The sequence below is a fragment of the Lepisosteus platostomus genome, chromosome 17 (genome assembly GCF_059453375.1).
Source record: "Lepisosteus platostomus isolate fLepPlt1 chromosome 17, fLepPlt1.hap1, whole genome shotgun sequence".
Classification (NCBI taxonomy): Eukaryota; Metazoa; Chordata; class Actinopteri; order Semionotiformes; family Lepisosteidae; genus Lepisosteus; species Lepisosteus platostomus.
This window is the reverse complement of record NC_142627.1, coordinates 7,500,861-7,513,761: the sequence shown is the minus strand read 5'-3', so window position 1 is coordinate 7,513,761 and position 12,901 is coordinate 7,500,861. Positions and strand designations below refer to the sequence as shown.

General features: G+C 43.7%; 1 protein-coding gene across 2 annotated transcripts in view; it reads right to left on the bottom strand.

The window, feature by feature from the left end:
* Window positions 1-548: 548 nt before the first annotated feature.
* The window catches only part of sptbn1 (spectrin, beta, non-erythrocytic 1), a 112,637-nt gene continuing 100,284 nt past the window's right edge, over window positions 549-12,901 (bottom strand). For both annotated transcript variants that reach the window (XM_088610047.1, XM_088610048.1), the window contains 10 exons: window positions 12,628-12,872; window positions 11,929-12,067; window positions 11,405-11,489; window positions 10,615-10,811; window positions 9,981-10,090; window positions 9,195-9,258; window positions 4,112-4,326; window positions 2,826-2,999; window positions 2,331-2,373; window positions 549-2,006 (listed from right to left, as the gene is read on the bottom strand). In XM_088610047.1, coding sequence (XP_088466173.1) covers window positions 1,791-2,006; window positions 2,331-2,373; window positions 2,826-2,999; window positions 4,112-4,326; window positions 9,195-9,258; window positions 9,981-10,090; window positions 10,615-10,811; window positions 11,405-11,489; window positions 11,929-12,067; window positions 12,628-12,872 — 1,488 coding nt within the window. In that variant the 3' untranslated portion in view covers window positions 549-1,790. The remainder of the gene's footprint in view (window positions 2,007-2,330; window positions 2,374-2,825; window positions 3,000-4,111; window positions 4,327-9,194; window positions 9,259-9,980; window positions 10,091-10,614; window positions 10,812-11,404; window positions 11,490-11,928; window positions 12,068-12,627; window positions 12,873-12,901) is intronic.

Genomic DNA, 12,901 nt, shown 5'->3' with positions numbered 1-12,901 from the left:
TTTACCTTAACTACCGGGCAGCCCCAGTGGGTAGTCAGCACAATCGGGACAGCTTTCGATCGATCTCATCTGGGCTGGCTGTCACCTTCAAAGTCTGACACCCATCTCATGCTCAGTCCTCACAAAATCCCTCCTCCTGCGATGATACAGTATATCGCACATCATCAAGGACATCCCCAACAGCTGCCTTGTGTATTTACATCAGGGGTCTCAAGCCCTGGTGATCCTCAATTAGTACAGTAGGTCAACCTGTTCATGATTAGGAAGATGTTTAAACTATTGATCTATTAACCAAATAATCAAGTTTAATGCAGCAGAGTGTGGTCCTCAAAGATCTTCTGTTTTTTTGTTCCAAATGACTTAATTGAAGACCTCACCTGTTGAACTGCCCATGGTTAAATTGCTTCTTAGAGACCCATGACTTGTTACCTGTGAAACCTGCTGGACAGGGGCTCTCCCAGCCCTTGGCAGGAGATCCCAGCAGTTCCTCATTTACAGACAGCACCCGAGTCAAATCCTGGACACAAAGATTCATTTCACAGACACGCTAATTTTTAAAAGCATTTTAATGACATCGCACATATTTAACGGAGAGGGTAAAGGTCTACAGGTGCAGATCCATATATCTGAAAGCCACGCCCCTTTTACTACACGGCTACAGGCCTGGTCAATTGCAAGGAGTTCATTCCTATCATGTCGTTTTTTTTCTTTTGATTGTGCAATAAGATGAAAATTTTCATTACAATAGTTACAGTGACAGAGAAATGCACACTATGTATCAAATAGCAAGATAATGTAGCAAAAAATTATAACACGCAGTGCTATAGCCAACAAGCAAGCAACCGTTTTGAGTAACATTACTTTTTTTCCAGTAAATGCTTTTTTTTTCCACTTGTCCACTTAACATCGATGCTTTAAAGTGTTTATTATACATCTAGTTTTTTATACTCTGTACTAGAATTATTTGAAACATACATTATAATGCAACTGAAGAACAACAACAAAAACAAAAAAGAAAACAAAAGTTCCAAAATTACAGATTTAAAATTTATTCAGTATACTAGTCCTCCTTATATATTCACCATACTTACTGGTCATAATCACTGTGTAAGAGCCCAGCACGTATGGTTTAGTAGCTGACACTTGATTATTATGGGTTTGTATCCAAATTAACACATGGTTATACTAAGTATTAGCAAAGACGATACACCTTCGTGAAAGCCTATAGTGGATGGAAGGTTTATTAGTCAAGACCCAGCATAACTATCTCATTAAATGGAATTCAACATGAGTGTTTTTATTATATTGGAATTTTACAGAATCAAAAGGAATTGTTCTGAAGCACCGCTGCCTTGCCTACCAACAGCAAAAAGGATGTAACTGTGTTTTCAAGACAGCCTCACAAAATTGAGGAAATGCTTAAATATCCAGACCCTAGAAACTACATACATTTTATTGAAAAAAAAAAATTCGAAAATCAAATTGGAAGAAAAAAATACGCAGAAAAACACAAAACAAGAAAAAAAGGTAACTGGTCCTGTTTCTTTTTGAAGTTATTTGTTTTTAGGATGGAAGCTGCCCAACGCACCTTGCACCACAGAGCTTATAATTCTGCCTTTTTTTTTATTAGTTTCTAAAAACTCGCCAGAAGTTACGTCTAACACCAATTTTGAGGAACTTTAGGCACAGAGTGTGGTGTACTCGTTCTGAGCTTGCATGCTGGAATTTCACTGGAGATGGAAGAGGCGTCGCGCCCGCACAGCCTGCTGGGAAGGCCCCCGGGGCTCCGCTCATTTCTTCTTGCTGAAGAGGCTGAACCTCTTCTCCTTGTCCTTCTCCTTGTCCTTCTCCCTCTTGCCTGGACTCGACTCGGTGGTCAGGGTGACGCTGGCGGGCAGCGTCTGCGCCCGGCTCGAAGCTGGGGTGCTCTGGCCGCTGGGAGTCACCTCGGACTTGTCGCTGCTCACGGCCGTGGAGATGGCCTGGATCCAGCTGTTCATTTCCTCCTGCTCAGGCCGGAGACACAAACACATCGGCATTCGGAAGAGCTCGAGCAGCACGAGAACGGGCAGGCAAGAAGGCAGCTCTAAACGGTCTTGTGGATGGAGCACCAAATGTTAAAACATAACTTTAATCAATGTGCGTCACTGATTTACAGGCGAGGTTTAAGTGGTACACTGCGGCTGAAAATTACATGCGTCTAACTGGAATTTCATCTTTAATTCCCACCCTAGATCAGCCATCTCACATCTATACATGATGGTATTCCTCCTGAGCTCTCAGAGTCACCACTGTATCACAGAAAGGGCAGTTTAACGCACTATACTCACGTCATCTTTGGCTTGGAAGAGATACTCGTTTCCATCAGTCACTCTGTTTTAAAGAAAGAAAGGGAGCAAGACTAAGCCAGATGTTTTTTTTTTACCACCTTGTATTGAAACATATTTTGAAGCATTGGACCACATGGACTAAAAGATTAATGCTATTTAGCCAGCCAAAGCAATGAATAAACCTCCAGAACAAAACTTGATATTTTATTGTGGTCATGCATTTCAAGTGGTTTAAAACCGCAAACCCAACACTATGTTAATTCATACAGCATTATATTAATTTCAGTACTTATTCCTTAATATGTACTTGTTGGGCATGAGCCAGAAATGGACAAAAACGTGCCTTTCTCTTGATAATTTTGACATGAGCAGAAAACAAGAATGAACAGCGGAAAAGCATGAGTTACATGACTTGCGATCCGTACTCCCTGTGTTTTAAAGTTAATTTTCTTACTGCAATGTGCTGTCTCCTTGAGTCAGTGCAGAAAGCGTTACCTTAGCTTGAAGACATGCTTCTTCTTCTTGTAGTCCACTGCCACCTCACACACTGCGTCCTTCAGGCTGATGGGAATTTCGTTATGATATGGGATGCCCTGACTAGCGTTCTTATTGTCTTTGTAGAAACCCATTTCCTGGTTGTTTATCACACAGTATACATTATGCCAGGATCTGAAACAGCACAAAAAACAATCTTACACACAATGAAATACAGACCAAGTGCTCCTGTGAACTTTGTGTTGTAAATTGGAATATTTTCAAGAAAATTCATAATTCAGTTTGTAAGTCTATTGTACTTCTTTAGCAAATAAAAACTTGCATTTTGTCATATGCAGAATCATGAGTTCCACAGGGACAATCTCATTTGTCCCCATGCCATTCAGTTTTATTTAATTTAAATCTATATTTAACCAGAAATGTCATCTGAGAACAAACACTGACATCAATTCCCTTGCCAAGAGGCTTTCCAGTGCTGTAGAACAATCACACAAGACGCATCGATAAATAGAAACAATCAGATTATAATGCAGGGAACGAAACTGGCACTTGAAAAATGTGCAAAGGATCGGTCAACACTGATTTAACTATTATTGTCATTCCAGTTGTTGTATGTGGCAGAGTGAAAACAACTGTGCTCGGAAACAGTACTCATTTGGTTGATATCTAGACTGATAAGATCCTAGATTGTAAGATGACACTGAGAGCTGCAGTAAGGTGTGAGTGTGCAGGGAGAGTGATTTGACAGTGAGAGCTGCAGTAAGGTGTGAGTGTGCAGGGAGAGTGATTTGACAGTGAGAGCTGCAGTAAGGTGTGAGTGTGCAGGGAGAGTGATTTGACAGTGAGAGCTGCAGTAAGGTGTGAGTGTGCAGGGAGAGTGATTTGACAGTGAGAGCTGCAGTAAGGTGTGAGTGTGCAGGGAGAGTGATTTGACAGTGAGAGCTGCAGTAAGGTGTGAGTGTGCAGGGAGAGTGATTTGACAGTGAGAGCTGCAGTAAGGTGTGAGTGTGCAGGGAGAGTGATTTGACAGTGAGAGCTGCAGTAAGGTGTGAGTGTGCAGGGAGAGTGATTTGACAGTGAGCTGCAGTAAGGTGTGAGTGTGCAGGGAGAGTGATTTGACAGTGAGAGCTGCAGTAAGGTGTGAGTGTGCAGGGAGAGTGATTTGACAGTGAGCTGCAGTAAGGTATGAGTGTGCAGGGAGAGTGATTTGACAGTGAGCTGCAGTAAGGTGAGTGTGGGAGATTTGCTCCTTAGGTATGACTAGAACGTAAAGGATCAGGCTCCACCTGCTGGACGCCTTCTTGTTGTGTCCCTCCCACTCATGCTTGCGATGCAGGAAGCCCTCCATCTGCGCGGAGGGGGAGTCCGATTTGGTGGGCAGGGAGGAGCCCTTGGTTTTCCGGTCCGAAGTGGGAGAGGGGATAGGGCTGGGCTCCTTGGAGCTGGACCTGGGCTCAGCGACTCCGTTCACAATGTCGCCTCCGTCCACTGCATCCGGGCCCTGCAAGTCAAAACCCCACAGAGGACAGTCCTTAGCGAGAGAGGGAGGTGGACAGGGAGTCGAGGACGAAGTGGAGGAGAGAGAGAGAGCACTGTGCCAAGCTCACACACAATCTCATTTGACAGGGATCATGCGCAAAAGGATCAGAGGCTGTGTATAAACATTTGGTTTTTCCAGAAAAGCCGTCACGACAAGTGAGGATAGCTATGTATACATATGCTAAAATCTCAACGATGTCTAAAGGGGACAATAGTTGAGTGAGCACCACCTGTTGAAACCAAATTTCTAGGAAATACTTATAAAAACGCCCCTTAAAGGGTTAGCTTTAAAGACCGAGTATTAGAAAACATTATGGAAGCATAGAACAAAATGGCAAAAAACAAACTTGAAAAGGATATGGGCATTTTTTCGTGCTGTGTAGTTTCAATGTGCCCCTTTTAAACATTACGTACTTGATCATGAAGCTCTTTGTGACTGAGCACTAACAAGACTAACCCACAGCTGAGACAGCATGGGCTGAGACAGATCCCTCTTCCCAGGTGTCTGGGAGCAAACTAAACTATCACGATGCCAGTACAGCAGCCTCTAATTGTTAAATCTGTGATCCATTTAACAATTATGCCCTAGGCCCAAACCAGGAAGAGAATCACTCGGGATGAACTCTAGAACTGACTCATCCCAGCGAATGACATGAGGCTCCTCAGTTCTGTAGTTCGCCGATTAAAGTATTAGAAGGAGTGACAACAAAAACTTGTTTTTAAAGTTTCTTACTCCATTCCAAAACGCCAGCTGGTTTTTTGCCGCTGGCTTGGAAATGCCACCACAGGGCCTCCGGTTTTGCAATGGCCAGAAAAAACTTTAGGTGAACCACAACACCAGTGCATTAGTCCTGTCCATGTGTCACACAGACAGCTGAGGAGACCTGTCCACCCCCTTACAAACTCATACTGAAGGAAGAAAAAGAGTGGGGATGGGGACACCTCAGTTAGAGAGCATGCAAGAAAGAAAACAAGAGTTGCGCATGCATGTGATTGTCACCATCAAGGGAATGTCACTGAGACAGCAAGGAGAAAGCCAGGAGGGGAGGAGAAGACTGCGCAAAATAAGCAATTGATTTAATTGCTTGTCATATGACATTATTTTAAGAATCATTCATCATTATTATCATCGTCAATAGGAAGGAAAAGCAAATTTCTGTTAAAAGGATTTAGACACCACAGCCACTCAGAGTCTAACACAGCTAATTACCCCAGTACAGTGACCCCCACCGAGGGCATGGCCAGTCCTGCGCTCTGGGGGTCTGTGTGTTGCCTCCAGGGCGGCGCCGCACTCGTATGGGCCTAGCGAGCGACTCAAACTGTCCGACCCCGCTCATCGATGAAGATGTCTTCTGAGGCCATCGGGCCCATAAAGCTTTTAGCACTGGAATCCTTGTGGTGCTTCCAGAATAAAGGTCCTTGGATCCAGTTTTTCCCGTTTTCATCGCTATTTACCGTTTCTAAGCCTTTGAGAGCAGCTTACAGGCTCATATTATAATCCCAAGTGACAGCAGTAACACCAGGCCTGTCACAAAGCTACATGGCGAAAACAGGTTGTAGTGTGATTACTGAAGCCACTACTTCACACCATTCAGCAGTTTGCAAGAGACTGTAGTATTTTTAGACGTTTATGGATGAAAGGTCTCTGATGTAAAATAAGTTGCATGGGAACAGCCAGATGTAAGTACTTATTAATGACACTTACTCTTTGACAATATATTTTCAGACGTGTCAACTTTCAAACTGAACGATTTAATAAGCTTGTTATCGTTAAATTGCATTTTTATCTTCACTGACAGTACCAATAGAAAAAAAAAATCAACTGGAATCCACCCACAAGATTCCTTGCTAACAGAACTCCATGTGTGAGGTTTTTAAACTGACCTAACTACATTACAAGAAAGGGACAGTACTGAAAGATTTTGGCCAGTTTGTTTTCAATTTTTTTAAGCTGACAAATCTGATCAATAACCTGAATGCCATTTAGTATTAGTCATTGATTATAACGGCAGCTCTCTACCAATAAAGATAGTTATTGTAATCACAGCTAGTTATACACTTTCTCCTGATCTAGGTAAAGTGAGTTATCACCAATAATGCCAAGCTACAGGTTGATTAAAATAAATTAAAAAACAATTTACACAGCAAATGAAGTCAAACACTGCCTAACTGTCACTATGCTGCTGGCAGACTTAGTTATTTTACACTGGATTACTAAATAAAATAAGGCATATGCAATATACAGTATGTATAAACAGTCAGGTATGGGACAATTAAACCTCATGAACAAACAAAGGTTAATCAAATTAAAATGAAAATTAGCAACAGTTTAATTACAAACATGCAAAACAGTGAAACTAATGGTGATGGACAATAAAAGACGAACAAAGTTATTTCAGGAAAGCAACACAGGTACAACCAGAACACATATACAGCGAAACTGATTGCTATTAATTTATTTCTGTGCAAGTTACTTTTTTCAGTAAGTGGATGGTTCTCAAAATTATTAAAATGTGACTGAATACATGCAACAAAGCCTCTGGTGACACAGAAGGAAAAAAATAAACATCCACTGCAAGAATGCACAAAAAAAACACATTTAAATGCAGATAAAACAAATGGAATCGAATGCTACGTATTACAGAAATTAACTGAAAAATAAAAATAACTGCATCAGAACTGAGCACCTAAAAACGTATTCTTGGCTCCATGGGATTAAAAAGGTGGGAATGAGCAGACACCAGCATATTGGGATTTTGAAGTCAGCAAATGAGCTTGTCCCTTGTCTTAGTTTCTGCACTGCATCACAGCAGGCTAGGTTAGCTCTGTGGGCTCTCTGTTGCAGTTGCTGCTTAGAGAGTGATTTCAATTCCACCGTTTTAATTCAGACTCATTACTACCACTGAGGAAGCCTGGCCACATACAAATCTGCATTCAGCATTATCACTTTATTCTTTCTATTACAGTGATATAAAGGGCATTTGGCATCAATTGCATTGGCCCTAGAGCCTCATTTTAGCTCAATCAATTTTATTCTCTATAAATAATAATTAAACAATTCTTTGTGAATTATCAAAGGTGTAATTATCCTACAGCACATGCATCTAGCTTCTGTTGAAAATTATATTGTTGGGATGTGTTGTTCCACAGCTGGCTCATGCTCATCTCTATGCCAACATCATTTATCAGCTGTAAACTGCACAGCTGAACGAAAGGGAAAGAGGCAGCAGAGTTAGAGATCATCACCTGAAACTCTGCTGGAGGGCTTGATAAGGCTAAACACTCCATTTTTGGGACACTGACCTCCTAAAAAGCAGCTCAAGCCTTGTTCTCGAATAGATTTTTGATGTTTTAAACTGGGGGTCGTGTTCAACCGCAGTCAAGTTTAAAGGAGAGTCAAATGACAGAGTAAATGCCAAAAATATGCAACACTAGAAATATCACACATATGAAACGTCTTCTCAATTTCTCAAGCACAACTTTCCTTTGTTCTTAGGAGCATTCTGTGAAATGTTTAAATTTGACGTTTGGAAGTAACATCAACATCAGTGTGAATTAAAAGATGTCTGAGGGAGCACAACTATTTCCACATGTAGAAACTGCTACTGAAAGGAAGGGTTAGAGACTTTCACTGTTGGACAGAAATCTGGAGCCAAAAATATGTTTCAGGTTTCAGCGACTGTCCAAACGACAGCTTGATTTTGGTAACAATATATGCATATTTTTCAAATCAGTAATTTGTCATTCCACAAATTGTGGTATTTCATTAAGTTACATCTGATTAAGCTTTTAGGAAAAGAGAAGAAGGACGAAAGAGACAAAAAACAAATGGAAGCAGAAGCAGCACATTTTTGTAGGTTTTACTGAGGTGAAGGGGTCTTTATAGACATTGCTGACAAACTAACCTTCCTACTCTGAATCACCACAAACATACAAAACAAAAAACTCCATCTAATTATACTTTAACACACCAATAACAGAGTTAAACACGTGGGAGTCAGGTTTGTCAATATATACCTATAATGACTTTCTAGTGTGTGATGGTGCTGTACGAAATATACACCTTACCTAACCTAATGTAAAATACTGCATGTCTCAGGTCTCTCTGCTACGTGATGATGTTTAATTCAGGTAACAATATACATTGTATGTATATTTTCCATATTATATTCACACATTTAAATTCCTAGTTGATATGTGCTTAATTCATCATTAAATCATTGTTAATGCATCTGATTTCCTTGGCTGATTAAAGGCACGTGTGTTTTTTTGCGTCTCCTTCTTACACAATGGTTAAGGTCATCCAGAACATTTTGTGTTATAAATTAATACCTGTTAGGCCATAAAATACTTCTTCTAGATTGATTTAAGGCTGTGATTATCTTTCCTATAAAATACAGCAACTCTGTGTCACAATAACTCTATTAACTGCATACCATTAACTATTAATAACATTAGCTTTCAATCCAGGCTATAGTGGATCATTTTCTTAACCAGGAGCTGCAAACGAAAACTGAGTTACTCTTTAGGGAAAGCATTTCAATTTTTTTAAATCCCTTTTATGCACAACACCACAACTAAAAGGGTGTGGGTTTTACAGGAGAGCGGCAGGCAGATCCACACTCTGTGCTTTGCGAGAGATGAACTGCGGAGGAGCAGGGGCAGGAAAGAGGGAGGGCTGGGGACTTGGAGCCGACAGGGAGACCCTGACAGACTGGCTAACGGACGGACAGGAAGGGGTCACAGTCCGGAGAGCCCCGCTCGCTCGCTGCCAGTCCGTCTGCTCTGAAAGCTTTTGTAGTTTTGGTAGGTTTGGGAGCGGTAACTAACCCGTGGAGACTCCTGGTCTGATGGCAGCCCGTTCTGAGAAACCTGCTCCCCTTCTTTTCCATCCCTGTGAAGACACAAGCAGGTAACCAAGAATATAATTGCCCGTTGTCTCTCACCATTAGGTTACAGTCTATAGTTAGGCCTCCAGAAACACAAGGCAAGCTTTGCACTTGCCTTGGAATTGGAAGCAGGCGATTGGTTAATTAAATATACCACCTGGGGAGAAGACTCACGTATTACTTTGAGTAAAATTATAGTAATGGTATGGTCTCGTGCCCTGCCTTCTCACTATTGTTCTCTCTCAAGTTTCTCAAATTCCAGCACTTGCCTTTTTAAGGAGGTACGCAAATGATATATTATTGCACTCAAGTATAAAATATTAAAAGGGTAATTCTGTGCTTTGCTGTCTCCCGTGAGTCCCCAAGAGGGGAGATCTGAAATCTCAGAAGAGTTCTGCGCTCGGTCTGGGAGCTGTGGTTCTTTGGGAAACAACACACAGAGCACTCAGCACGTTGATGTGAGCAGGCCTTTCCAAAATCACACCGCGCAGACGACCTGTTTTCCACACAGGGCTCCTTCACTGTAGGTGCATCAGGCCCTCTGCAGGAGCACCAGGCTGTCAGGAACAGTTGTGTTTGGGTCCTGCTCAGTGCTGGGCGAGTCGTCACAGCAGGGTCCTCTCCACAAGAGGGATGCTCATGGCAGGAACTGTCCGGCAGATCCACTACACTGGGGCACCCCTCACTGGGGAACTGGGGGCGGTGAACTGGGCGAGCAGCCCCTTACCACTGCTGATCCGGCTCGGACTCCTGGGGAGCAGGCAGCGGCTCTGGGGATGGGGGTTTCCTCCTGCGTTCCTCCTCCTCCTGCTGTCTCCGCACCTCCAGCAACTCCAGCTGCAGAGACAGCGACGCGTTCATGTGCAGGGCGGCCAGACAAACCAATTACCATATCTTACACTTATATAGCGCTCTTCTGGACACTCCACTCAAAGTGCTTTACAGGTAATGGGGATCCCCTCCACCCCCACCAGGGTGCAGCCCCACCTGGATGATGTGACGGCAGCCATAGTGCACCGGTACACTCCCTACACACCAGCTCTCAGTGGGGAGGAGAGCAGAGTGATGAAGCCAGTTCAGAGATGGGGGATATTAGGAGGCCATGACTGGTAAAGGCCAATAGGAAATTTGGCCAAGACACTGGGGAAACACCCCTACTCTTCTCAAGAAACATGCTGACCACAGAGAGTCAGGACCTCAGTTTTATGTCTCTTCCGAAGGACGGTGCCTTTTTACAGTATGGTGTCCCCCATTACTGTGGTATTAGGAGCCACACAGACCGCAGGGTGAGCGCCCCCTGCTGGCCCCACTAACACACCCCCACTCCCCCTCTTGGCCCCAGCGGGCAGCCCGAGACGCACCGTGGTCAGGCGCTCCAGCGCGGAGAAGCGCTCCTCCCAGGTGGCGGCCGACTTCTCGAAGGCCTCGTGCCGCTTGATCAGCTTCTCCACCTCGTCCACGCTCTGGCCCATCTCCCGGCTGGACAGGTACGGCTCCTGGCCCAGCAGCCAGGCCTCCGCCACCCCCGCGTCCCGGGAGAACTGGTGCACTTCCAGAACTGCGGGGCAGAGCACTGGTCAGCAGCGCCCCAGCGGTGCGGGAGACAGCCCTGACCACTTCACTGTTTCGAGCTCAAAGGAGGACAATAACGGAAACGTTTCCTGCCCATTACTGCACAGGAATTTCGACAAAACACACAAATTGTTCCTGATAGTTTTAGATACACTTTCAACAGTACAGAAGACTAAAGGCTCATGTGCAGAAGAATCCAATTTGATTCTCATGTACATAATTCTACATGTATAAAATCATTCCTCGTGGAAATCTGTGAAGTCAGGTTGCTCTTCTGGGGACTTTTCACATGTCTCACACATGCTCACATTTAAAGCGTTTTTCAAAAGATGTAAAATCAAAATCAGTCCAAAGATTGGAAAAATTCGGAGTTAAAGATTCTTACAAAGCCACAAAACACTGTAGATGAGGTAATTCATTTACTACTGGATAGGTAAGAATCCATTCAGTCAGTTCAATGAATGCTGCTGCTGCTTTAGGAATTTGGAAAGAAATGATTTTGAATGCGTTGCTAAACCCGCCGAAAGGACAATGGAGAATTTCAGGCTAATAAATCAATGAATAAAAAAAAAAAAGTACTCAGTCTGAGCCACTCCCATCGGTCTTCCCACTTGTCAATCATGTCTTTCCTCTTGTCTGTCAGCTGTAGTAACTTCTCTTTGATCTGAAACAGGGAGACCAGGTTAGCAGCAGCTGGCTGTATCATCACAATCTCCACGTTTTAAGTTGTGGCATACTGTAGAATACAGCATATCTGCACACCGATGATTTTGGAGAAACTAATGTGTTTTTTTTTTAGTTAGGTACTGTTTGTTATCTGCTTGCTGGGATAGGCTCCAGACCCTTTACTGGATAATGCACTGAGAAGATGGATGGATATATGTTATCTATCTGTGAACCCCTTACATTATAACGTACAAAACAGCCAACTGCAAACTAGACTTCAAGAGACAGAGATTTTGATAATAAATGTAAACATAAAAAACAAAGTCTGCACTAAAACTAGTTATATTGGAACTAAACTTCATCTGTTGGCACCACACGCAATAGCTCAGTTAGTCATCTGTAGTCATGGAGATCCTGACAGCAGCAATGGCCCCTACCTCTTCTGATGCGTAGTGTTTTCGTGCCAGGAGAGACTTGCCCAGCTCCACACAGGTAGTGAAGCTGTCATTACGGGCATCGATTTCAGCCTTTATTCCCTGGTGGTTGTTCATCAGTAACTCCACCGATGAAACATCCCTGCGAAGAAACGGAGATCAGGTTTTGTTTTTTTACTCCATCACATTTGGTATCACCGATTGCTTCGGGGTTTTTTTTATGACCCGGTGACTTGCAAATTCCAGATGTTCAGATGGCCAGATGCAAGAAAGGGGTTCAATAACCAGCACTTGCATATCAATTTTCATGAGTGTCACCGAATCCCCTTTTTGCGATGACAGAATGTATGAAGTGCATCAGTCAGTCATCCCCGCAAATGGAGGATCACAAGTCCTATTCAATTAACTAGCTCAAGATGTGGGGGGGATAATGCTTCTGTATCTGCAGATCACCATGGGATGATCTATTTTCGAACATTCTGCCACCTACACAGTATGCAGATCTTTTTTCTGAACGATCACCTTCATCAAGCACTTCATGGCCTACATGTCCAAGCTATCGGGCAGTGGTTTGTAAGTGTCTCCAGCGCTTTGGTGTGGTGGCATGGGATTTGTACTGTGGGTGTGTCAAGTTTCCATCAGTGAGATAAAGGCCAGTACCACCAGGTACGCAGACAGGTGCGGGCGCCCCTCCCCCTCTACCTGGGCTTCTCCTGTGCCTCGATGAGGCGGATGACATCCTCCATCCAGAGCATGAGGTCCCGGACCATGCTGAAGAACCGGAATTTGTCCCCGGTGTCCAGCAGTCGCACCCTGCGCCCCTCGCAAGCATCCAGCAGGGCCTTCCAGGCCTCCAGGACCTCATTCTCTCTCTTCTGTATGTCATCGGCCTTGTCCCCTGCATAGGCTGACTGGAGACGGGCAGCGTCCTCTTGTAACTGCCTCACCTGCAAACCAAACAGTCCCACGGAGCAGG